Raw genomic sequence first — 27,419 nt, forward strand, 5'->3', positions numbered from 1 at the left:
TTTCTGCTTTTTTGTTTGTTTGGTTGTTTGTCTTATTAACATATAATGTATTGTTTGCCCCAGGGGTACAGGTCTGTGAATCATCAGGTTTACACATTTCACAGCACTCACCATAGCACAAACCCTGCCCAATGTCCATAACCCAACCACCATAACCCCCACCCCCCAGCAGCCCTCAGTTTGTTTCCTGAGATTAAGAGTCTCTTATGGTTTGTCTCCCTCCCAATCCCATCTTGTTTCATTTTTTCCCTCCCTACCCCCCATGACCCCCTACCCTGCCTCTCAAATTTCTCATATCAAAGAGATCATTGATAATTGTCTTTCCCTGATTGACTTATTTCACTTAGCGTAATACCCTCTAGTTCCATCCATGTCCTTGCAAATGGCAAGATTTCATTTTTTGATGGCTGAGTAATATTCCTTTGTAGATATATATACCACATCTTTTTATCTATTCATCTGTTGATGGACATCTAGGTTCTTTCCATAGTTTGGCTATTGTGGACATTGCTGCTATAAACATTCGGGGGCACATGCCCCTTTGGATCACTACATTTGTATCTTTAGGGTAAGTACAAGTAGTGCAATTGCTGGGTTGTAGGGTAGCTCTATTTTCAACTTTTTGAGGAACCTCCATACTGTTTTCCAGAGTGACTGCACCAGCTTGCATTCCCATCAACAGTGTAGGAGGGTTCCCCTTTCTCTGCATCCTCTCCAACATCTGTTGTTTCCTGACTTGTTAATTTTAGCCATTCTGACTGGTATGAGGTGGTATCTCATTGTGGTTTTGATTTGTATTTCCCTGATTTGGCTTTATCTTTTATAAAGTTAGAAAATTTGAAGTTGTGTGACCAAGAGTTATCAGTGAAAGCGGTATCTAGCAGACTCCAGAAGTCCCTAAAGTATATAAATTTGATGGTCAAGCAAAACCAAAAATAAAAGGCTGGGGACCAAAAGACTACACAATGGTAAATACTCTGCTGTTTTTTATCCTATTGAGTCTCTTCTTTCTGCTGGATGTTCTTTGAGCAACTGCTAAAGTGACTGATGAATTATTTCCTCTTTTGAATTCTCAGTTTTTTGTTTAGTACAAGTCTTCAGTATATTATAACTCTTATGCTTTAAGAAAGTCTATTACAACAGTTGGGAAAGCATGTGTTTTGAGTGGAGGGGGAGGAAAAGATGGGATAAGATATGACTTGACTAATTTGTCCAGCTGTTTGGAAGGAGCTGAACTTCACAGGAGAGTGTCAGTGGTCTGACAAGACAGGAAAATTCCTCCACTTTGGGGTTGTAAGCAATAGAAACAATGCAAACTGACTTGCGAAGGAGAATTTACCAGATTTAAATAGCACCCAATGATGATGATTTCCAAACTGATACTACCACCCTGGATCGCCAGATTCATTTATATCCAATTTCCACGTGACTACCTCTACTTGGATGTCCAGTCATCAAATCAAACTCATCACAGCCAACACCCTGTTTCTAATCTTCCCTTTCTGGCTTTCCCTTAACAAACCTACTCCTCTCTCCATTTTGGTTAGTGAAAACTCCACCTTCCCAGTTGCTCAGGTCACATAAAACCTTTGAATGTGGAGGGTGAATAAAAGATAATTCCAAAGTGCCAAACAATTCTATTGGTTCCACTTTGACCATTTCTGGGGCTCCTGCTTGGTTCAGCGAGTAGAGCATGTGACTCTTAATCTCAACGTTGTGAGTTCACACCCCAAAGCGGGCATGGAGCTTATGTAAATAAGTAAGTAAGTAAATAAGTAAATAAATAAATAAGTTTAGAGATAACTATGTTTGTATCTATAGACAAAATGTGGCAAGAAAAGAAGTTAAGAAAAAAAAAAAGAATCTGAGCATTGCTCTCCACCTGTACAGCTACCCTGGTTCAAACCACCACCATCTTTCCACCTGTATTGTCTCACACTGGCCTTCTTGCTGTTCCTCTAACACATGACACATAGTATGGATTTGCCATCCTCTCTGTCTGGATCATTCTTCCCTCAGATATCCACCTGGGTTACTCCCTTACTTTCTTCAGATCTTTATCTAAATCCAAATGTGATCTTATACCGAGGTCTTCTCTGACCATCTTATTGAAAATTTTAACCTCTCTTCCATCTCTGTCCCTTTTTAGTTTTATTTTTATTAACACTGATCATTAATGTCTGTACATTTTACTTGTTTGACTGTAAGTATAAATTCCGAAAGGGCAAGGTATATGCCTTTTTTGTTTACAAATGTATCTTCAAAGCCGAAAACAGTATTTGACATATAATAAGCTTTTCAGCAAAAATTTGTTGAATAAGTAAGGCAAAAGTCAAGGTGATAACTTCGGGTGTGGTTAGATTCAGGTTTTCAGCTTGTTGCTAGAACTCTGTCCCTGTCTCTAAGCTTTGCTTCCCCCAGCAGGCCTGAGGTGTGATGTGTGATGGCATGATGGTTACCAGCAGCTCCAGATTTACATTCTAACAATCCAGCAGCCCTAATGGAAACAGAGTGTCTCTTTTCTGGGTTTGGGTCAAGTGCTGATCCCTAAAACATTCTCTGAGGGTAGGGAAAGAAAATACTGTGACTGGCAGGGCCTAGGTCATAGGGCCCCATGGAAAGGGGGTGAAGTTCAGCTCCATTTGGACTAAGAACAGAGGACTGGTGGTTCCCTAAGAGGAAATGGGGCGCTATTACTTGAAGAAAAGGGATGGAAGCTAGGCTAGTAGAAACAACAGATGCTCATCCCATCAGCAGACCTAACCCAGAATAGCATTCTTCTTCTGCACCTCCATTTTCACAACCAGCCTGATCAACCTCTGAACTTTGGTTAGATTCTCTCCTCCTAAATGCCGTTTCACCTGTTTCTGTCACTTAAGGTCTTCTTCACCTCTCAGGGCCCAATTCAAATGAGTCTAACTCTTAAGAGATGTGGCCTCTCTTCCTCTCCTGAGCATCCTAGTTGTTTCTACTTCTCTTGTAGCTAGCTTTACTCACCGTGCCCTACATTTTACCTATTTGTATGTTTTACGAGCTCCTTGTGTAAAGGGCCGGGTCCATTTCCCGGATGTCCAAGCCAGCACCTCACACCTTCAGCATCCACGGTGATTCCATTCGCACTGGAGCCGCCAGGGCGCGCTAGGCGCCAGGCGCGAGGCCGCCGGGGGCGGGAGGCGCTGTGATTGGCAGGTACGGTCGTCAATCAGGAGCGGGGGGCGGGGCGGAGTTCTCGGGAGGCCTGTAGGCGAGAGGCGGGCCCTGCATGAATGGGGCGCGCGGCGCGCGGGCTGCAGTCGGCGCTGGGGGGGAAGCCCGAGTCTCGGCCGGGAGTGGGTGGGAGGAAGCGAAGGGGTGGGGGGGGGGAGGGAAGGGAAAGAGCGCGAGGGGGCGGGGAGGGGCAGCGCGGGAGCGGCGAGCCGAGAGTTGTGAGACGGCTGGCGTGAGCCAGAGCGGTGGCCGCCGGGTCGGTCGCTTCGGTGCCGCTGTCCGCGGCGCTGCCTCCGCCCTCGCCGCGCGCCACCGCCTGCGGAACTCGGAGGAGCTCCCAGCGCCCCCGACGGGGCAGAGGAGTGGGGACTAGGGGAGCCGACGCTGAGGGAGGAGCCGGGTCGGAGCGGCCGAGCCCAAGGCCCCCGGGCGTGGAGGTGGGGGGCTGAGGCCCCCGAGGGGGCCCCGCCGCGATGGGCAACCTGGAGAGTGCCGAGGGGGGCCCGGGCGAGCCACCTTCGGTCTCGCTGCTGCCGCCGCCCGGCAAGATGCCGATGCCTGAGCCCTGTGAACTGGAAGAGAGGTTCGCCTTGGTGCTGGTGAGAGCTGAGCCCAGTCCCTTCCCCCATCCCATCATCCCTGAGTTCCCAGTGCCCGGGGTAAGACTATGCTTGGGTGCCCCTATCCGGCCCCCCTACTTTAGGGGGGCTTCGGATAGACTCAGTGTCTTCTTGGCAACCTCTGAGCAGCCGCTGGCCGCCGGACAGCCCCGTCGGGGACTTCCCGACCGCGGCCTCCCCACTTAGGAGGAGGGGTCCTCAGCCTGGGACCTCCCCAGGATCCACACTTCTTCCTCCTCTCTCCCCCTTCTGCAGCCCTCGCACTTCTCCCCACATCCCCGCCAGCCTTCCCGGGGCCCTAGAATTCTCATTTCTAAGCCTCTTGCTGGTGCCTGGGGATTCAGAAACTTGGGGCCGGCCCACTCCTCAGCCTAAGTCAGGGTTCTCTGGCTGGGGAGACCGCCTCTCACGTTAACATGGAGGCTTCCCAGGGAGTGGGTCCCACTTCCAGCCCAGACCAGATGTTTGGGGGAGAGGTGGAGGAATGGAGAGGGGGCTGGGAGCTCTCGAAGGGTGTGGAATAAAGAGTGATGCCATTCTACTTATTTTCAGAATGGCCTGCAGGCATCCTGCAAAGTTATAGTGGATTTGTCTAAAAGGCAGAACATGTGGATAAGCCATCTCACCAGTGTATTTTTCCAATTGAAACAATACACAAACCATCTCGCCTCCTTTTTTCCTCCCTCTTTATGTTAAGCCCTAGTGGCTGGTTTGTGTTCTTTGCCTGTGCTTCTTTTTACTTTCTGTCCGTTCCCAGAAGATCTGTAGAGATGAATTTTAAGCTAACTTTGGGATTCTCCTTTGGTGTGGGAGTTGGGCATTGGTATCAGTGGCCCTGTGGATAGGGAGATCTGAGCTGGCATCACTGGGATGGAGCCAGGAAATATGTTGGAGGTAAAAATGAAGTTTTAGGGAAAGAAAGTGAATAAGGTGACGGAACATTTGCTGGCAGAGGTAAACCTTTGAGAAACTTGGGGAAATAGTTCCCCATTCCTCAAAGAACTCTCTAAAGGGACTGTGTTAATGCTGCTGTTATTGTTGGTATGGCCTGAAGGGCCCACTTTGCCTTTGCCCATGTGGAGGGAATAGTTGTGGACTTAGCAGGCTTATTGGATTTCATCTGCCTCAGAATAGGGAGATTAGATCTGTTGGCAACAGTGGGACTGTCTAGAGATCCTGGCCTCTCTGATGGTGAAGAGTCTGACATTAGCCCACTGGCACCACAGCCAGCTCAGAGCCATGCTGAGGGGAAGCGATGTTACTGGAACTTCTCTGCCCACCAGCTCTGCAGAGGGCCAAAGGGATCTGGGCCACACATCCTGTGGCCCTCTGCATTTCCCCTGGCCTCCTCAAGGGGATGGGTGAGTCAGTGATTACTAACGTGTGGTGGCCAACTCAGAGACTGAGGAGAGAGTGGGATTTGGTGCCCTTGAGAACAAGAGCTCAACTGTTGGGGAAAAGAGTGGGAGGGAATCTGCACTCCAGTGGGGGTGTGGAAACCTCCCCCCCCCCCCGCCCCAGTATGTTGTCACGAGGTAGTTACAGAGATTGGAGAGAAAGGGATGGTTTGAGGTGGACTGGGTGGGTGGCTGCCTTAGATAGGGGCTGCCAGGCTACTGGTCGTGAGAGCTCAGAACCAGAGTTGGTCATGTCCTCATTGGAGCTTGGTTGACAAGTGTTTAGTTAGTTGGCAAACCAATGGCTTAATATCCACAAAATGCACATGGTGTCCTGATTACAAACCAGAGCATCCAGAGAGCACAGGTCAAGAGAGAGCCAGGACCACCCACTTGCAAGTTATACTTTCTGTATAAAGTTTTGATTTGTTTCCTCTTGGCCTTTGTTTTGGTCTTGTTTCTGTGTGTCTGAGCTGCTGCTGATTCCGGGTTGGAACAGGGCAGGCCAGGGCTAGTTAGCTGTCTTAGGGGAGGAGGGGATTTTTCCTCACTTTTCCAACACAGGGAAATCATGCTTTCCTGGGGATTTGAGTTCTTCTCTGGGGGCTCCTTCCTCTGCTTCTGAAACATGCCCTTTTTACTGTCCTCCTTTCTACTGTCCTACTATTGGGGAACAGTACTGGCTGTTGGATGTTTGAGCCTGAAGCAAGCTCGGGTGTATTTCCTGAACAGTCAGGAGAAGTGGAGTATGTATAGTAGAAAAAGGCAAGGGCTGTCTTAGTAGCTGTCTTAGCCTCTCTAAGCCTCATCCATACATTTTATAGATTTCCTTACCTAGAAGATAGGGAAATAATTTCTGTCCTAGTAGGCTTATGAGAATTAGATGAGCCACATATATAAAGCCCTTGGTACCCTGTAGGTGCTCCATATAGATTAGCTTTTTTTCTTGCTAGCGGGAGTCAGACAAGCTGACTCTTACTCTTACTCTTTTCTTTCCCAGATTGTCAGCATCATTATGATTGATTTGGTTTTTGAAAAAGCTGTTTGGAAGTTTGTTGAGGTGACATACTGGTGTCCTGGTTAGGCATATGGACTTTCAAGTCAAAGTGGGGTCAAATATTGGCCTCTCCACAGTCTCTAGTTAAAAAAGTGCTTGGCCTTAAGCAAGTTGCTTCATCTCTTTGAGTTGCAGCTTCTTCTTATAAATGAAGATAATAATAGTATTTGCCACATGAAGTTGCCGTGTGGATGTAATGAAACTGGAAGTCAAGTACTTAGATAGCAGAGTCTGGCAACTACTTTACGCTCAGTAAATGGTAGCTTTTAAATCTGTAGCTCTCAGCAGTGACTCAGATCTGAGATCCTTTGTATTCCCAAAAAGGATTTTAAGTTTAGCAATATGATGAAACCAATTACCTATCTTGTATAGCTAGTCTCAGGATATGCCTCCTGCTCTCTGATGGAGGGCTTCCCCCAGTTCCAGTGTAACTGTGGAACATCCCCCTTCAACCCTGAAAACCACACCGGCTGGGGAAGTTGTATCATGGTGAGTCAAGACCATAGGCTCCCCGAGTTCTGGTAGAGACACATGGTCTGACACACAGCCTGACAGCCGAGGTTGGAGAGCTCAAGGTCTGAGGCCATGAGGTGATTTGTTCAGGACATTGATCCCAAGAGTCCTGACTAGGCCCAGTGCCCTAATCCAAGGCTTCTCGGTCCTGTTCTGCTGGGATACCAATCCCCTCATCCCTGGGGGCAGCCAAGGTCCCTGATTGGTCACCTCTGACTGGGATCAATTCCACCATTTTTCGTGTGTGCTGTATAAATAGTATTATTTTCTGGTGTGCCCCGATATGAAAAAGTTGTGAAGCTGTGTTCTGCTGTCTCTCTGAGATCCTTCCTTATCCCTTGTCTGAGCAGCAGTTCCTATTCTGTTGAGTACTGAGAAGTTTAGGGGATGGTGCAATTATTGGAGCTTCTTTATCAGTATCAGAATGCGCACCCATCTCTGGTCTGATAGAGCCCCAGTCTGTGTTTTGGGTCCAACTAGATTACTACCCACCCTCCATTTCTCAGAGCTAGTATCTGGACAGTACTGGCCTTTGCTAAGATAGAGAGGGGAAGCAGAGGGCTTTAAGGGCTTTGAAAGGATAGCTGTCTGCCCTTGGTGTGTTTGCACCCTCATTTTTCTCTTTGCCGACTTATTATAGACTTGAAATGGAGTCTAAAGGTTCTGATGCCAGAAAAAGCCCTGGTTATCCCTCAGGAGGAGGCTCTCAGGGTGGGGTTGTATGACAGAGCCTGTCCCTGCCATGGGTCCTCTGCTCACATTTCCCTGGTGATGACTGATGGTTTTGGGTTTTGCTGTAAGTGTAGTGTTGATGTGGGAGCTAAGCTGGTCTGGGTCCTAGCTGTCTAAGAGACTTTGAGGGCCTCCTATGACACAGAAAGGGGCTGGGAAAAACTTGAGCTAAATATCAAGTTCCAAATGGCCACAATGGAAATTTTTTCCCAGCCCTGGGGATTGTAGTGAATTAGTTCAGGCTGGAATAGGACATGGGGGAGGGAGAAGACCCTTGACAGCAGCTGGTCAGAGGAACCCCCTCAGAGACCCCACCGAGAAGACCTTAGGCCACCAGAGAGGAGCCTCATTTCCTTGACCTTCCCATATGACCCTGCCTTAGCCTGGGGGAGGGGTGGGGGGTGGATAGGACTGATGAAGTAGGCTTTTTGTCACTTGGGAATGTTTTCATTGCTCAGAGGGAGTTTCACCTTTTTTTCTTTTTTCTCTTAAAGTAATATTCATTCCCTAAGAAAAGCATGGGCAATTTAAAGATTTTTATTTATTTATTTGACAGAGAGAGATCACAAGCAGGCAGAGAGGCAGGCAGAGAGAGAGGAGGAAGCAGGCTCCCCGCCGAGCAGAGAGCCCGATGCGGGGCTCGATCCCAGGACCCTGAGATCATGACCTGAGCCGAAGGCAGCGGCTTAACCCACTGAGCCACCCAGGCGCCCCGCATGGGCAATTTAGAATGAAAAGATTAAAGATTTATATTGAAGAAAAAATCCATATTTTGTAATTCCTTCACCAAATGGAGCCAGTGTGTTTTAAAACCTTTCATATTTTTTTCTCTGCATAAGGTTTTGTACAATGTTGTAATATTGGTATATATTTTATAATCCAGTTTGGGGTTTTTTTTTCCCCCTCTGGCTTTGTTATTTCACTGGTTTTCCCAAGCCAGTCATTGTAAACACTTTGAAATGCTTGCACAGTGGCCCCTCCAGTGAATGTACCATTGTGTACTTAACTGTTCTATTGTTGGACATGTATGTTGTTTGCTTCTGTTTGCCATCATAAACAATGCTGTGATGAACATCTTGGTGCACAAAACCTTTTTAATATTTCGAGTTTTCCTTAGGATAGAAACCTCAAATTGAACCTGCTAGGTTGTCGAATATAAAGGTTTTATGGTCCTCAATACATATTTCCAAATGGTGTTTATTTTATTTTATTTTTTTTAGAGATTTATTTATTTTTTTTAAGATTTTATTTATCCATTTGTCAGAGAGAGAGAGTGAGCACAAAAGCAGGGGGAGCGGCAGAGGGAGAGGGAGAAGCAGACTCCTCGCTGAGCAGGGAGCCCAATGTGGGACTCGATCCCAGGACCTGGAGACCATGACCTGAGCTGAAGGCAGACGCCTAACCGACTGAGCCACCCAGGTGTCCCTCCAAATGGTTTTTAAAAAGGGAGTCATGTGTGTGAGTATCCTCGAAGGAAGGGAAGAGGATTGAAAATAGCTTCTTTTCTCCTGATTATGACAATAATGCATGTTATTAAGCAAATTGAGGTTAAATATGTAACAAGTATAAGCTGTATAGAAAAGTATAAAAAAGAGAATGTCACCTCTAACCTCACTGTCTACTATTAACATTTTGATGTACATATATATATATGAACAGTTAGGATCATACTGGGCACATTGTTTTATAAACTGATTTTTATTTTACTTTCTTAAGCATTTTCTCCTTTGTTTAAACATTCTTTGTTATCTTGATTTCACAGCTGGATAGTACTCCATCGTATAATACTTTATTAGTGCCTGTCTTTTATTTCTCTTTTTTTTGCTACTGAAAATAACACTGTGAAGAATATCCTGTGCATAAATATTTGTGTGCATCTCTGTTTGTTTATTTAAGAGAAATTGCTAGAAGTATAATTATTGGGCCAAAGGGGATATGCTTTTTAAAGTCCTCTGAGAAATATCCTTCTAAAAAAGTTGTACTACTTGGCTTTTTCACTAACAGTATGCATCTCTCCCTTTCTCTGTAAGCTAAACATTATTGAAAGGTCTAACATTTTAAAAAAACTTTTGCCAATTTCATTAATAAGAAATGGTGTCTTGTTTTGCTTTGCATTTCTTTCAACATTTCATCGTAAATGTTTTGGCCATCTTCTGTTGGCAATCTTTGCTCTCTGTTGGGGATTTATTACATGTACAGATTCCTAGGTAATAAATGTATACATTTCCACATTTTTATTATGAATTTTTTTCACATAGGAAAGAGCATATTATATAAGATTAAAATAATCTAAAAAACGGACACTGGTGTATCTACTGTGGAGTTCTTGGAATTGGCTTCCTGTCCCTTAATTTCTTCTCCCTGCTATTCTATCTGGAACGAAGAAACCCTTGAGCTCAGGACTTGCTGGGCCTGGGACAAGTCTGCAGCTGGGACGGTCCAGGTGGCAGCCACAGCAGTGTTTCAGAGCTCTGTCTGGGGGGGAAACAACTGCTGCAGCTGCTGAGAACAGGAACTGGTCGTGGTGGAAATAGCTAATCTTCAATGAAGTGAAAAAAGAAGCCAAGGTGGAGAGGAAATGAGACCACAGATCCTCCCCTGCCCCCCTGAGGTTGCCTGGGAAGGCTGGTTGGAGCCAGGGCCTTGGTTCTGTGGTTAAGACCGGAGTTCCGCTCCAGAACCGGCTGCCGTGAGCCCAGGGGACAGTAGTGCTGGCTGCCTGACGTCAGTGAGTTAACTGGTCCACCAGGCTGGTTCCCTCCATTCTGGGGGAAACGTTTCTCCCAAATCCAAGCTGAGCTGAAGCAGGGAAAGGCCGGGGGTTCCAGTTTGGAAATGCACTTCAGAGAAGAGGAAGGACCTTTTACTTTGAAGATAAGAGGGGGTGCCATCTCCATACGGCACCCCCACCTCCTGCTCTTTGCTGGGTACTTCAGGGCTCCCTCTTTGAACAGTACCAGTCGGGAACTTGAGGGTTTTAAGATCGTTGTCCATGAAGGAAAGTGTATTACAGGATAAAGATGACCTGAGCAGCTAGAATTCCCAAGTTCTCAGTTTCAGGCTCTCTTTTGCCTCCCTCAGCAAAGGCACATCTTTGTGTGTTGTTTTCCATCCACATGGGAGAATGAATCACCTGAGGAAGACATCCAACTGTCAAGCTTGTCTCTCTGCCCTTGAGATACTCTGGTTGTCTTTGCCTCCTACCCTGCTCTCTACTTTTCTTTTCACCTTTCAGAAATGCCCTCTTTCCAGATTCTCTCACATTTTCTGTCGTCCATCCCCTCCCAGCAAATCCACAGGCTGGGAAGTTGTGTGTTGGGCAGGAGAGGACCTGGGTAGGTAGGGTGTTTTGGAAGGAGCACCCCATTCGCCCCCTGACCAGCTTTACGAATTTTCATATTCTTCTCAGTTTATTAAGCACTTTGAGGTCCTTGAATAGTGTTGTAAATAATATTCAGAACCACAAGGGGCTAGCAGAATTATTTACATGATGAATTTTGCCAGGAGAGGAAGGCTTTAGAGTGTTTACGATGTGATGGTTCAGTTCTTGTCCTCATCTCTTCCTCCTATCCACTCCCCATCTCTTTTACCACCTTCCCACCCTCACTCAGAGTCACCACCAGGGGTATGGAGTTGGGGCTGGTCATCTTGCCCCTGGGTTCCTAAAACCATGAACAGAGCTGGTATGTATTCTCTTCCTTCCCTACCTGCTCATCTACTCAGGTCTAGACTAGAGAATGTCTTCCCTCCTCAGTTAACCAGTGCCTCTTTAAGGAAGAGCTGGGGATGAGCGTGGCTCCCTACTTTAGGAGATGGCTATCTTGTTTTAAGAACTAACTGCCTACAAGGGTGCATGGGTGGCACAGTCGATTAAACATCCCTCTCGATTTTGGTTTATTTCATGATCTCAGGGTCTTGGGATCAGGCCCCATGTCAGACTCTGCACTCAGTGCAGTCAGCTTGAGGTTCTTGATCCCTCTCCCTCTGCCTTTTCCTCTGCTCCTCCCCACACCTCTGCACACACACTCTATCTCTAAATAAATAAGATCTTTTTTTTAAAGATTTTATTTATTTATTTGACAGACAGAGATCACAAGTAGGCAGAGAGGCAGGCAGAGAGAGAGGAGGAGGCAGGCTCCCTACTGAGCAGAGAGCACGATGTGGGGCTCCATCCCAGGACCCTGGGATCATGACCTGAGCTGAAGGCAGAGGCTTTAACCCACTGAGCCACCCAGGTGCCCCAATAAATAAGATCTTTAAAAAATGTTTCTTTCTAGGCAAATTTGATTCGTTATGAAATGGGTAATGACGATACCTATCTTACAGGGTTTTGAGGATGTTTAAAGTAGAAAACATAGTGAAAATACCTTGTAACCTATAAAGATTCTACCAATAAATGTTTGTGCCATACACATTATCCACATTATCCATTACACCAACCTCTGTTCCCATAAATAAAAGTGGTTGTTGTGTGGGGGAGGTATGATCCCAGGAGAAAGTTTTTGGAAAGAAGAGAGGGTGTTTTGATTATCATGCTGGCTGGGTGGTGCTGCTGGTGCTGCTGGTACTTTGTGCCTGAGGGCGGGGCATATTAACTATCCTCCCGTGTTTGGGTCAGTCCCACACTGTAAAGAATGGTTCTGTCCACCTGCCGAGAATCATCTACTAATCTGTACCTCCATCGTCCTGTGTCCCAGTTGGGGAACAAGCTGCAGGAGCAGTAAAAGTGAAGGCAAAACCATCGGTTTTTGGTACTTTCTTGATTTCCCCGTTTCCTCTTATACTCTCAGGCAAGAGAGGGACCTCTCTTATGACTTCTGTATTTAGGTTTAAGGCCTGATTCCCTGATTCCCTCTGTACTTTGGGCCCTACGGTAAATTTTTTTTTTTCCTTTTTTAAAGCACAGTCCCTTCTTTTTTCCTTTTAAAGATTTTATTTGACAGAGAGAGAGAGATCACAAATAGGCAGAGAGAGAGAGAGAGGGAAGCAGGCTCCCTGCTGAGCAGAGAGCCCCATGTGGGGCTCGATCCCAGGACCCTGAGATCATGACCTGAGCTGAAGGCAGAGGCTTTAACCCACTGAGCCACCCAGGCACCCCCCTACGGTAAATTTTATCAAGGAGCAGTTTGGGGTTTGCATTCTCCACTTCTGGTCTTAACCCACCCCTGGTTAGCTCCTCAGGCCAAGGTAAAAATTCTTTTAGGTTGGGAATATGTTTGAGAGATCTTTGAACAATGCTTCTGAATCTTTCGGGTAAAATACCCTTCTGAAAATCTGATTAGACCTGTGACCCCTAATTCTCCCTGCCCTAATGCATATGTACACACACACAGTATTTGGGGGTTTAAAGCTTATTCTTGCGGGGCGCCTGGTGGCTCAGTGGATTAAAGCCTTTGCCTTCGGCTCAGGTCATGATCCCAGGGTTCTGGGATCAAGCCCCACATCAGGCTCTCTGCTCGGCAGGGAGCCTGCTTCCTCCTCTCTCTCTGCCTGCTTCTCTGCCTACTTGTGATCTCCGTCTGTCAAATAAATAAATAAAATCTTTAAAAAAGAAAAAAGCTTATTCTTGCATCTGCTGAGGAAATTTCTGGCTTTGAGCCTAGAGGAGTGAGAAGGTAGTGGGAAGGTAGCAAGAGCTCCTTGATACAAGTACTCTCGATATTTTGTAAGGCGAAGCAGCCCTGGTTATCAGTTCAGATAAAATGATATCTCTTGTTCGTGGTTCCAAATAAGAGAGCTTGTTGAAACCTGACTGATCCCATTCAGAGGGAGATATTCTGGTCCCTGGTCCCTGGTCCCTGGACATTTTGATCTCATTCTGATTAGGGATACTTTGTGATGGGGTCTGCCCTTTTGAACTACACACTCAACCTCCAGGAACATCTAGGTAGGGATGACAGGATGTACTTTGACAAGCCAGGGGAACCAGTGGCATCCTTGCAGTGAGACCCAAACGTTAGGTCATATCCTGTGTTTGGAGGTACCACCTGTCTCAAGCGGTAACTGTCTCCTGCAGGCCTAAATTCTCTGGGAACGTCCAGGCAGTCCACTTCCTAGGGTGTGCCTGAGAGCGAACTGGGAACAACCAGTCTCTAGCAGTTGCTTTTATGCTTAAATCCTCTTGCTTTCTGCCTTACTGAAAAAAACAATTTTTAAATGACCTATGTTTTTTGACTGCTAAGAATATTTCATACTGAAATTTTTGAAGGAAAATTCAGTTTTTAGGGGCCTTACTACGAAAAAAGTTCTCTTTCAAGACAACATTAAAAATGTTTTTTTTTCTGAGTGAAGTCTTCTACTTCATCCTTATAGGAATGGGTCAGTTTCTGGTCTCCACCAAATGCCTCAATTTAACTGTAGAGGTTAAGGAAAGAGAATCAACATTTGTTGGGTAGATGCCGCATGCTTTTATGTGTGTTAATCAGTTAACTTGTCAACAACTCTGTGAGGCCTTTGTGCCACTTCTATTTTATAGGTGAGGAAACCAGGGCTCGGAGCAGTTAACTAACCTTGAGAAGGTCTCAACTGAAATGTCACTTACTTAGGCCTTAAGCAAAAATTTTCAGTTAGATTTTTTGCTCATGCTAAAAGGACTGCTAGAAATACAACTTCAAAAAAATGCTTAATCCTTGATTGCACATATAGATTTTTATTTCATTTTATTTTTAAAGATTTTATTTTTATTTATTTGAGAGAGAGTGAGTGAGAGAGAGAACAAGCAAGGGAAGGGGAAAATGGAGAGGGAGAGGCAGACTCCCCACTGAGCAGGGAGCCCGCTATGGGGCTCCATTCCCAGGACCCCTGGATCATGACCTGAGCCGAAGGCAGACGCTTAATCAACTGAGCCACCCAGGTGCCCTGCATATATAGATTTTTAAATGCATAGAAAAATTTCTAGAAGTATAGAGCCATTACCTCTGGGATGGAGACTGAAGGAACCATATTTGGAGGAATAAGAAAGTCAAAGGGAATTTAATTTAGCTTTATAAAGTTTACATTTTTTACAAGGAGAATGTACTTATGTATTAATTATGTAATTAAAAATTAAAGAAAAAATTCTTTATTATGCAGCCATCAAAAGAAATGAAATCTTGCCTTTTGCAATGACGTGGATGGAACTAGAGGGTATTATGCTGAGCAAAATAAGTCAATCATAGAAAGACAATTATCATATGAGCTCCCTGATATGAAGAATTTGAGAGGCAACGTGGGGGGCTTGAGGGGTAAGGGAGGAAAAAATGAAACAAGATGGGATTGGGAGGGAGACAAACCATAAGAGACTCTTAATCTCACAAAACAAACAGGGTTGCTGGGGGGAGGGGGGAGGGATAGGGTGATTGGGTTACGGACATGGGGGAAGGTATATACTATGGTGAGTGCTGTGAAGTGTGTAAACCTGGTGATTCACAGACCTGTACCCCTGGGGCTAATGACACATTATATGTTAATAAAAAATAAAAAATTTAGGGGCGCCTGGGTGGCTCAGTGGGTTAAGCCGCTGCCTTCGGCTCAGGTCATGATCCCAGGTCCTGGGTTCAAGCCCCACATCGGGCTTTCTGCTCAGCAGGGAGCCTGCTTCCTCCTCTCTCTCTGCCTGCCTCTCTGCCTACTTGTGATTTCTCTCTGTCAAATAAATAAATAAAATCTTTAAAAAAAAAAATTTAAAAAAAAGAAAAAATTCTTAGTCTCACTAGAAGTTAAGGAAATGAACATTTAAACTATGTACTTTTAATGCTAATCATCTAGGTGAAATTTGAGAGATTGATGTCTGTGGGTGTCTTTAATGGTACATTAATACACTATTAATAATGGGGCAATTTGGTACAGGCATTGTAGAAGGCATTTTATAGTGTACAGCAATTTCAAATGTCCATATCCTCTGACCAGGCCATCTTCTAAGAAACTGTCCTGCAGAACTGTTAATACATGTGCATGGGGTGCATATAAAGGATCCTCAGGGCTGCATTGTTCAACAGTAAAATACTGGGAACAACCTGATAGTCTATTTTGTGCCCAAATATCAATTTCTCTCCATTCACCTACTCAAGGCAAATGCTGGGAGTTATCCTTAATTTTTTCCTTCTCACTTTACCATGCCCTATTAGCAAGCCCTGCCAATTCCATCTCCAAAAATATATCTCAGATCTACCCATTCTCTCTATCTCTACTACCATGACTTTAGTCCAAGCAATACCAGTTCTGGCTTCTATTACATCCAACCAACTGGCTTCCTCTATTTCCCCTTTCTCCATCTCCCCATTCATTCTCCACAAAACAAATTCAGAATAGAAATCACATAGCATTTAAAACCGCTTAAAACCTGTACTTTTTATTTTTTTCACCAGCTAAAACCTTTAATGGCTTCCTTTGGTACATACAGGAGAAAAACAAAAAAAAGAGCAAACTCTTGGCCTTGGCCCTTAAGATTATACATTATTTGGTCCTGCTGACCTCTTCAACCTCACTCACCCTCCTGTTTACCAAGCTCTACATTAGCCTTTTTTCATTTCAGTACAATCTCCTTTCTGTCTCAGGGCCTTTGCACAAGCCGTTTCCTCTTCTGGAATGCCTTTTTCCTGGATCTTCAAGTGGCTTGACCCAGGTTAGACCTCGGTCTCAGTTAAAAAAAAAAAAATCCCACCTCTCAGGCCTCCCTCACTTATTATTCTCTATCTTAGCATGCTGTTTATTTCTTTTGTATTATTTTTCATTTTAAAATTATTTGTTGATTACTTGCTTATTATCCATCTCCTGAGACTGTTGACTCAAGCGGGGTGGAGACTTTATGTATGCTTATCACTGTTCAGCCAAATAACTGGCACTAGGTAGGCACTCAATATTAATGGCTGTGGCTGATGGGAATCTCCAGGACGTGTGTGTGTGTAAATATAATCATCTAAAAAAGCAATTAAAAAAAGAAGCCTATGTATAATGCTTTTTAAGCCACATATGTTTATATGTAAACATATAGGATAAAGGCCTGGAAGAATCCACAACAAACTGTTATTTGTGGTGACCCTTGGTGGGGCAATGGATAAAGTTGGGGGCTGAAGAGTGACTCATTTTCTATTCTCTAAGCTTTTGCATTGATTGAATTTTTTCTAACAATATATACTCATGTATTTATTCCTCTTCTGAGGGAAAAGGAGGGAAAAAATAAGAGAGAAGGAGTGCACGTTTTGGCAAGAAAAAAAAAAAAAGTTCCTCTTATTCTCTGCACTGAGCCAAGAGAGGAGAGCAAGAGGGAGAAAGGACACCAGTGGGGTTAGCAACTGGCCACAGCCCATTCCCTGCCCTGTGCTGAGCTGGCCCTAGTTTTTGGAGTAGAAAGAATCCTAGGAGATGCTCTTCTACCCTGAGGCTGCATTTTAAATTCTTTAATGTAGGCATGATCTTGGTCCCCCAGACACAGGTTGTATATTTTTAGCCTCTTTTATTTCTAGGCCGGTGAAAGCCACACCTCCAGCCTTAGCAGAGCTGTAGCGGGTGAAGTGAGCAAAGAGAATAAATGTGAGCTCTGGGCTTCACTGCTGTTAAGTTTCTCAAAGTCAAGTCCGTTTAGCAGCCCTGATCCCCATGGAAGCCACATTCTCTAGATTCTTATCTCCCAGGAATACAGATAGCTAATCATTTTCACAGCCAACATTTCCAGTGCTAACGCTATGCCAGGCACCCTGCAAAGCTCTTCATATATTATCTCATTTAATCGTCACAACTTTATCAAAGTAGTTTTATTATCTGCATTTTGCAGATGAGGAAACCGAGGTCCAGGAAGGTTAAGTAGCTCGCTTAGAATCACACAGTTAGTAAGCAGTGAAGTCAGGCTGTGAATCCAAGCCATCTGACTCCTAGCCCACATTGTGAGCTAGGGTTTCCTTCCCTCCTCGGGGTCACCCGCCTTGCTGCTTTGGAGGGGATTGTGTAGGCTACGGCAGAATAGACGGGAGGTTCCAGAACAACTCTTCCTTTGCCAAGAGGTGTGGTGGGAAGATTTGCACTTTGGAGTCAGGCAGATTTACCCCACTAGGACATGGGCTATTCAAGTGTTTTGGTTTTGATTTTCGGTTTTTGGAAGGGTTTTTTTGTTTTGTTTTTTACTTACTATGTGCCAGCAATACCACTGGGTATACAATGGTGAAAAACAAATAATCACCTCCGCCTTTTTGTAGTTTACAGGGAAAGACAGATATTAAGCAAATAAATACCTCATTGCAAATTACGATATGTCCTTGGGAGGCAAAGAACAAGTTGTTAGGAGAGAGCATAAGAAAGCCTCCCTCTAAATGAAGGCCAGAAATAGCCTTGGAAGTTTATGAGAGGTTTTCTGCTTTCATTTCATTTTTCTTCCTTTCTTGATTTATTAAGGAAATAGGTCTTAGGGGCCTGCTGTAAACACACCACTTTGCTGAATACTTGGGAGAATACCAAGAAATAGAAGGCAGTGCTCACTATCTAAGTTGGAGAGACAAAGCTATATACTTAGAACTGTACTTTGAACAGCCAGAGAATTAAAACAAGTGTGTGTCTTCAGACCATCTACGAGACTCCTTGTGTACCTCAGATATCTTATCCGTAACCTGGGGATGCTCTTTGTCTCGCCCCATCCCATGCATTTGGGAAGACCAAATGAGATCCTGAAGTGACGGGGTGTCACGCAGCTACAAGCACAGAAGGACTGGAGAGTTAGGGAAGGATCACGTGGCAGAGGACTGCTGATCAGGCAGTGCTCTAAGGAGGACATGGACTTTCCATCGGGTCTTAACGGTGGCAGCTGTGGTTGAGGAGGCTGTTGCGGGCCAGAGCATAGGGGAGGGAACTAAAGAGAAGAACGAGCCAGAGCCAGCCGTGTAGGGGGCAGCCAGGAGCCCTGCTGCTGGGACAGAGGAGCCCAGGTGCAGACAAGGGAGTGAGCGTGGATCAGGACAGATGGGCAGTTCACAGAGAGTTTTTGTTTGATTGTTACAAAAGGCTGGGGAGGCCTTCTTGCCCGGTTTCCAACAGGGAATAGAGATTAGTTGATAAGTGGTTCATGGCCATTCATGGGTTTGCTCTTTAAATTGAACGATGGTAATATAGGGGAAATAGATGCCAACTCAGTCCTTAAAGGTTACAAAATCAGAATAATTTGATGTATGCAAAACTGGGTAGATGATCCGGACGTTACCCTGAACTGCAGGAATCCAAAAATTTAGGAGACTCTGCTTCTAGTTACCAGGTTCTGGGCTAATTCTTTCCTTTGCCAAGACTGTCTTGCCTTCCTTTAGGGTGAAATATTGTCTTGCACTAAATAATTTGTGTTATTAGCAATGCCTTGTTCATGGTAGGGTCTTAATAAATGTCACTCGTATGTCACATAGTAATAGTGTCCAGTGTTTGTGAGCCCTTTTCTACCTGCTAGTGTTGTTTTGCATGCTACCGGCGTAGAGGGCAGAAGGATGACACCGCCACCCTCTTTCAGTGAGTCGTCCAGGCCAGACCCCTGGGAGTCACACTAGGCTACTGTTCCTCCCACCTCCTCTCAATAGTACTACCACTGCCATAATTGGTCCTCATCACTTGCCTGGGGTATTGCCACAGATCCTTTCGTGGTCTCTCTACTCTGGTTCTGCAGACCCACCTGCCCTGATCTATCATGTAGCCATATGCAAAGACCTCAGGGAAGGGTTTTCTAGGAAGAGAGAACAACCCGTGCAAAGCTATAGAGTGGGAAGGAGCTTTGCACAGTTCAGGACCCGAGGGAATGCCAGATTGGTTGACAAGGACGCTGGAGAGAGTTGAGCGGGGCCCAGATCATGGGAGACCGTATCAGCTTTGGTAAGGAGTTTGGATGTGATTGTCGGGGGAATGACTCAATCTGCTTTATAGTATGAAAAGTTCACTATGGTCTGTGGCCATACCACCCTGAACATGTGCGATCTCATCTGATCTCAGAAGCTAAGCAGAGTCAGGCCTGGTTAGTACTTGGATGGGAGAAGAGTTCACTATGGCTGCTGTGTGGGACCCCTGGAATCCTGCTCCCCTCTGGGCAGCACAGTGGCCTAAGCGAGGCCAGGCTCCTCACTCAACTTAGCACAGCAGAGTGGTCATGCCCTCTGCCTTTTCAGGTTTGACTGGTGCTCAGTCCTCACTCCTCTACCCACCCTCAGGCCAGAAAGGGCAGTGCCTCTGCTGGCCCCAGTGTTTGGCGTGCCTACCAGTGGCCCGAGCCTATAATTTGGCGGGTTGGCTGGTTACAAAAATAAAAAGTACGACCTATAACTAAAGCTGAGTGGATTCAGTAAAGAGGGAGCTTTTAATTTGCAGAGGTCCTGGGCTGTATTTAAGTGGAGGAGAAATGTGTCTCCTCCCCACACACTGTTCCATTTTCTCCCTTTAGTACCTGCTCTGGGCAGGGTTGGGGTTCATAGGCCTGGGTGTGAGCTGTGCGGGACTTTAGGGAGCTCTTTGGGAGGCATATTAGGGTCCAACAACAGGTTTGTAGGGCTTCCTCTGAAGTCTGTATTATTCAGTCTTGTTATTTACGTAGCCCACTGGGATAGAAGTAGAGTTTTTAAATACTGTCTTTCCAGGGCTCCTCAAGCCTGATGCTCTTAAGATCTCCTGGAGTCACTCTGTGCTCTTGGCTGGTGGAGGAATAAGAAGTCTGGCCTGGGAAACTACAAGGAGTTCAGGGATTCCTTTTGCGTGTTCAAGAGCTTTGGGACTCCGTGAATCTGGATTTGAATTCTGGCTCTGCCATTTATTATCTCTGTGACCTTGGGCCAGTGCCTTCATTTCGCTGAGCCTTAGTTTCTTTATCTGTATAATCAGGATAATAATACTTGGCTTCTAAGGATTTTATAGGATGTAAAAAAATCCAGGGCTGTGTCTGGCATAGTGGGCACTTAGTAAATTTTAAGTAGAAATGTTCTAAGACCACTAACCTTTTCACGTCAGGTATCTAGTATCAAGGATCCCAAAAAGAATAGTCAAGACATATGAATTGCCATTGATGAGTAGGGACTGGTTTTATGTGGCACAAGTTGTCAGATCACTGAACTCAACACTGCACTGTTGTCCCCTTGTTTTCCCAGTTGACCTACCCACAGGCCTTAGGGCCCTTAGGAACTGGTGTAACCCTTGGCCCACCGTTTAGCACATTTCATTTCTTGTATAGCCGTGGACAGATGGGACGTTAAAGATTTTATTTTAATTGACAGAGAGAGAGAGCCGCAGAGGGAGAGGAAGAAGCAGACTCCCTGCTAGGCAGGGAGCCAGATGCAGGGCTCAGTCCCAGGACTCTGGGATCATAACTTGAGCCAAAGGCAGACTCTTAACCAACAGAGCCACCTAGACACCCCAGAAGGATTGGACGTTAAGAGGCTTCTGGACTGGGGCATTTACCAAGGCCAGAAGAGCTAGCACAAGCCTGCCCAGGTCCAGACGTGTGCTCCTGGACAGTAGTGAATCCTGGGGTGTAGGGGCCACTCTTATTTGGGTTCATTTGCAGATTGGAGATCACATACTCCCCTACCCTTGATGCCAGCCTTAGGGTGAGGCCCAGACAATGTCCTAGAATGGATGGATGGATAAGAGCTAACTGGGGAAGAGTGTCTTTTTTGAACCTTATGTGTCCAGGATATGCCTGAGCCCCTTACTTTGGACAGGCTTCTTGTTTGTGGTTGTGGTTATTTTGTTTTTACTCACTGCTCAGCGGAATCAGCATCACACAAGCGCTCATTATCCTCAGGCCCTTGGCAGCCAGGACACTTGGTGAATCCCTTGTAAAGTGCTCACGTCTGCAGATTATTTTCCAGTGCATCTGGCATGAGTTCCAGAATGATGGTCCAATAGCGGTTCTTGCTTCTCCCTTTGGGTCGGCTAATTACTACTGGCATCGTGGGTGACTAAGGAATTAAGAATCTGTGCTTTTATGGGGTAGCTGGTCCTGGTGGGCTCCCAGAGCACTTATTTGTCATTTCTCCAGAATATCCTTGTTAGATGTTTAGAGCATAACCTCAGGAGGTGAGGGATAGCCAGCTAGACAGTGTATGGTGCCATTTGGCTTCTCAGTTGATTCTTTCCAAGAATCGTAAAGAAATCCTCTCCTACCTGTTGCTGCAGAGGCCCAGGGAAATATCACGGTGGTGTCATAACAGTATGAAAACACCACCAGTTGTTTCTGATTGTTCTGGAGGCAAGAGGGCAGACAGTTACTCCCTTCTTACTCTATGGTAGGGCAGGTGACAGTCACATCAGTACTCTGGAGGGCCTGAGGCTGTGAGCTGAGAATGCTTAAGGTGTCATCTTCCCTGGCTGGAGAGGGAGAGAAGGACCCAGCGCCAGCCTTCAAAGACTTGCTGACTGCAGCCCAGCCTTCATTCACTCCATAAGCACTTACCGAGCACTTAGAATTATGTTAAGTGCCAGAAAAGTAAAGATGACTAAGACAGTGTCTGCCCCCAGGAGTGCAGTCTAAAGAGGGAGACAAACACACTAAACATGTAATTGCAATCTACAGTTTGGGAAGTGCAGCAGGATCGATAATGCAGGAGCATCTGGGGGCACGGAGGAGAGGTGGGGCTCGGGGACTCCTGCCTGTGGGAGGAAATCAAGGCTGGCTAAAGGGATAATTAGGAGTTGGAGAGACGTGTCGGAGAGAAAAAGCGTTCTGGGTAGAGGGGACAGCTGGAGTAGAGGCAGCAAGGTGAGGCAGAGCAGATATGTCAAGAATCCTCGTGCAGTGGCTCAGTGTTGTTGGAGTGTGAGGTGTCAGGCTGAGTGGTGGCGGGAGGGGAGGGTGCGGCGAGAGTGGTCAAGGAGGCCTGGATGGTGTGGTGATGACAGTGGGAACCTGAACAAGGGCTGGAGTGCGTGATGGAGACCGTGCAACAGAGTCGCCAGGTGGTTATGAAAAGAAATGTGGGGGACTTGACAACTGATTAGATTTGACCTTGGGAAGATGGACATGAGGAATATGGGGGGAATGCAGGATGCCCTCCCCACCCCAGTTTTCTAGCTTGCTGGGATGAGTTAAATGGAGGTTGAGAATGCAGGAGAGAAAATAACATAGAAGGAAACCCGATGAGGCCAGTTTGAAGCACATGAGGTCACAGAGATTGTGGAAGTCCAAGGGGAATGTCTAATGGGCAGTTGAGTATTTAAAAATTTTATTTATTTAGTTGACACAGAGAGAGAGATCACAAGTAGGCATAGTGGCAGGCGGGGTGACGCGGGGGGAGCAGGTTCCCTGCTTAGCAGAGATTCCCAATGGCAGGGCTCCATCCCAGGACCCTGAGACCATGACCTGAGCCAAAGCAGAGGCTTAGCCCACTGAGCCACCCAGGTGCCCCTGCAGTTGGGTATTTAAAGCTGAAACTCAAAGGAGAAGTCTGGGATCGAAGGAAATACTTGACAATCATCAGTGTCTATTGGTCAAATAAAACTGGGGGCTGAAGCATTCTCTTGCCTTTTTTTCTGTCCCCACAGACAGCATAGCCCTTCAGGTGACTGGGAGGTCAGGCACAATCCCAAGGAGAGGACAGACTTGCTAGAGGAGTGGTTGGTTGAGGGGGCCAAAAATAGAGATTTGCGGTGGAAATCAGACCTCAGGTTTGCAGGCTGCAGATTTAACTTGAGGAAGTCAGGAGACAATGGGGAAATAAGGGATTTGCAATGAGATCGAACACTAAAGACAGTTTAGCAAAATCTCTAAAAGGTTAGAGAAGTTGTCCCAGATCACTCAGCAGGGCGCCTTTGTCAATGACTCATTTGTGTCTCCTCAAATTCTGGTCCCAGCTTTCCTGTGAATCTCCTGAGTGGTTGTTGGTATCTGATCTTTCAAAGGGGATGTGTGTGTAATTGCTCTAACCTAGAGAGTTAAGAAACATATAAATAAATATATTTAACCTATATTGTCCCACTCTATCAATATACTCTCACCTTGATGTATTTTAAAGGCCTATGACACCTCAAGTCAGCTGTGACTCACCCCAGGTGCTGTTTATAGAATCCTTCTCCCATGCCAGGTGCCATGCAAAATCCTTCTCATTCATTCATCCCTTCACTTAATTCTTATAAGGGGTAGATACTGTAATCTGCATTTTTAGATGAAGAAACTTCGGTTCAAAGAAATTCAGTAATGGGCGCCTGGGTGGCTCAGTGAGTTAAGCCTCTGCCTTCAGCTCAGGTCATGGTCTCAGGGTCCTGGGATCGAGCCCCTCATTGGGCTCTCTGCTCAGCAGGGAGCCTGCTCCTCCCTCTCTCTCTGCCTGCCTCTCTGCCTACTTGTGATCTCTGTCTGTGAAATAAATAAATAAAATCTTAAAAAAAAAAATTTCAGTAACTTTCCCACTATCTCATAAAAAGTACCAGGATTCAAATCTAAGTCATCGTGATTGCAAAGTCCTTACTGTTACCCATAGTACTCTGAATGTTTAAGATGCCACTTATACGAGGGCATTGTCACCATGTGGTGTTCAAGAAGGCAGTTCCCTTGTCTCTTTGCTCTGCAGGGTCTCCTTCTTACTCTGAGATGGAAGCCGTGAACTTGAGGTGCCTGACACACCTTGTTTAGCTGGTTTTGCCCCAGTTGTGCTGGGCAAGGAACCACTGTTTAATGATCAACCAAAGCCAGTCTGATGAATCCAGGTGGACCTTCCCAAGTTAGAAATGGAGATTTTATTTATTTATTTATTTATTTTGGTAAAGAGATGGCAGGACATGGTAGAAAGAGCCACATTCTGGCAAAAGTTATGTTGGAGGCCATTTATCTGGATTTGAATCTGGGTTCTGCCACGTTCTGTGTGATCTCGAACCAGTTTGTTTCAGATTCTACATCCTCTCACCAATTAAACAGGCGTAACAGTTCCCTGCAGAGGTTGTTGAAGGCAGTAAGGGAGATTATATGAGTAAAAGTGCCTGGTGTGTAAGAGATGCTCAGGAAGTTCTCCTCCACATCTGTGGCCCTGAGTGGAAATGGTTCTGAGGGGGCCAGACGTTGCAAAACACAGAGAAGAATCAAGATCTCTTTGGGTCATGGGGTGGTAACTCTCAGAAGGCTAACCCCAAAGAGATGCTGTTGTTGCTGTTTTTCTAGGGGGGATGGTCAAACGAGACATAAAAAATCTGGGACACTCAAAGATGGAATTGGGGTGTGGGCACCCCTGACACTTGTGTCAAGCTCTGGCCATCCTTAAAGGCATGAGGGGGACCGCGTTGGGAAAACCGCTCATGGGGAAGAGCAGAATGGGGTCATTATGGTTCCTCCCCCAAGAGGACAGGAACACGGCAGCCCTGAGGACAGACCCACATTTGAGAGCAATTGAGAAAGCAAGGAGACAGAAGACTTGGAGTGCTCTCCCCGGCTCATATCACTTGCGACGGATGTGTGCCCAGGCTGGGCCTCAGTTTATCCTTCCATAAAGCAGGAGTCGTGCCTGTCCCACATATCATCTGGAGGTAGGAAGGGATTCATTAAGTTTTATGGTTTGATAATAAGCTCCTGGTTTTATAATGAGACTCCTGGAAAGCCAGAGCTGGGTCCCTGGCCCGTGTACTGGGTGAGATGGCGTGCTGCCCCCCAGTTGGCCTTTGCTGTCCACATGGCTGGCCTGTGGTGTCTATGGAGCTTCCTCTGGGAGCCAGACACTCTTGTCTAGGAAATTGTGTTCAAGGCAAAGTCTGTGCCCTCATAGAGCTTACAGCATAGTTTGGGAAATAGCACAAAATATGAAAGGTGAATAACAATATGAGACAGAAGTGATTTTTCCATGACATCTTGTAATTAAAGGATCTAGCACAGCGCCTGGCCCAGAGCAGGTGTTTATAAATTGCAATTTCCTCTTTCTTTGTAAATATATAGGAGTGACCACAAAGCAAAACGTGTCTTCCCGTTGGCACAGTGTGTGATAACATAGCGTTGTTGAAGGTGTGATTGAATACGATTGCCAATAGGAGGTGAAGGGCAGTAAACCTCGTGTAAGTTCAGAGGAAGGAGCAAGTTCAGAGGAAGGAGTAGAAGGAGCAGCGTGTGAACTCTGGGTGGTTTGGGCGGGGTGGTCCGGGAGGAAGATTGATTGTGTTGATCCTAAGGGTGCATGCAATTTGAAAAGGCACAGAAAAGGCCTAATGTAATTCATTGCCTCATTGTGTTGGGTTACAAGCTCAGGCTTTGAAGTCAGACCTGGGTTCAAATCCCGCCTCCACCCCATATTTGCTCTGTGAATATGGGCAGGTTCCACAGCCTTCCCAAGCCTTTGCTAACTCACCTCTAAAATGGGAGTAATGATAGTCCCAGCTTCATAGGCTTGTTGTGAGAATTCAATGAGATAATTCATGGATAGCTCTTATCACGGTTCTGTGAATAAATGGTAGCTTTTGTCATTATTACTATTTTCATTTTAATAGTGGCATCATTATTCTCTTCATGGCCACCTGCTTACCTTAGCTCCTAAGCCCCTTTGTCTTCAGACTGTTCCCCGCCTACTGTAATTTCCTCCTATACACTGTCTTTTCATCTCTGCAAATCACTTAGGGCTTTCTGGACTTTTTAGGATGTTTTGCACTTCCACGTCATAGAGGTGCTATCTCCTTGCCTAGAATATCACCATCTTCCCCTCCTTCATTGCCTTTGCCTGACTCCCCTCTGCCTGATGTTTAAGATTAAATCCTCCAGGGCGCCTGGGTGGCTCAGTCGTTAAGCGGCTGCCTTGGGCTCAGGTCATGATCCCAGGGTCCTGGGATCGAGGCCCACATCGGGCTCCTTGATCAAGGGGAAGCCTGCTTTTCCCTCTCCCACTCCCCCTGCTTGTGTTCCCTCTCTCTCTGTCTCTGTCAAATAAATAAATAAAATCTTGAAAAAAAAAAAAAAAAAAGATTAAGTCCTCCAAGGTTTCTTCCAGGAAGCCTTCCTTCATTCCTCTGTCCAATTAGATGTTGCCTCCCCAGGTCCCCACAGGGCCATGCGCCGCTCTCTCCCAGCAGTGCTACCTACACTCACCCCTGCTTTGCTCATCTACCTTGCTCTCTGGATACAAACTTCCTGAATGGAGGGATCCCACCCTATTTATTTTAATATTCCCAGCTCTTACCTTAGTGCTTGGTGTATGGTTGTTTTCCAGCTATGTGCCAAATAAAAAAACCCAAACAAAAACACATTGCTAGCATTCTGTGTAACATTTACTACCTAGGTTCTGATTTAAATGCTTTACATATACTAAATAAATACTTTACATATATTAACAGATTTTATCATCAGAGCAACCATATGAAGGAGATAGTATTTCTACTTCCATTTTATAGATGAGGCAACTGAGGCTCATAGAGGTTAAATGATTCTCTCAAGGCCACATAACTAGTAAGTGGTAAAGTCAGGATTCATGCCAGGGCGGTATGGCCCATCAGTTACTGCTTTAACCACACTCAGAGGTTATGATAGGATATTTATTGGATGTCCAAGAAAAGGCAAGAAGACATTAACCAGGGCGCCTGGGTGGCTCAGTGGGTTAAGCCGCTGCCTTCGGCTCAGGTCATGATCTCAGGGTCTGGGATCAAGCCCTGAGTCGGGCTCTCTGCTCAGCAGGGAGCCTGCTTCCCTCTCTCTCTCTCTCTCTCTCTGCCTGCCTCTCTGTCTACTTGTGATCTCTCTCTGTCAAATAAATAAATAAAATCTTAAAAAAAAAAAAAAGGAGGAAGACATTAACCATAAATCACAGCTCTCCGAATACATTTTTGAAGGCTTAGTACATGTGTTGTACTTAGACACTGTTGGGGGTGGGTGTGGGAATCTTACCACTTATGAAAGATTTGCTGGAAAAGGTAGGATCTCACCTATTTTGAATTGAAGGCGAGGCATTGCTGACAGTTGGGAATGATCTCTCTGGGGTGTCATGGAGCAGAACACTTAAAAATAGG

General features: G+C 45.8%; 1 protein-coding gene across 7 annotated transcripts in view; it reads left to right on the forward strand.

Annotated features, from left to right (window-relative positions):
- Positions 1-3,378: 3,378 nt before the first annotated feature.
- FMNL3 (formin like 3) overlaps positions 3,379-27,419 on the forward strand; it is a 53,932-nt gene continuing 29,891 nt past the window's right edge. For 4 of the 7 annotated variants that reach the window (XM_047740282.1, XM_047740283.1, XM_047740285.1 and 1 more), the window contains exon 1: positions 3,380-3,806. In XM_047740282.1, the coding sequence (XP_047596238.1) occupies positions 3,681-3,806 (126 nt within the window). In that variant the 5' untranslated portion in view covers positions 3,380-3,680. Of the gene's footprint in view, positions 3,807-27,419 lie in introns of all 7 variants that reach the window. The other 3 variants (XM_047740287.1, XM_047740288.1, XM_047740284.1) reach the window with 2 other exon arrangements.

This window comes from Lutra lutra, chromosome 8 (genome assembly GCF_902655055.1).
Source record: "Lutra lutra chromosome 8, mLutLut1.2, whole genome shotgun sequence".
NCBI classification, from domain to species: Eukaryota; Metazoa; Chordata; class Mammalia; order Carnivora; family Mustelidae; genus Lutra; species Lutra lutra.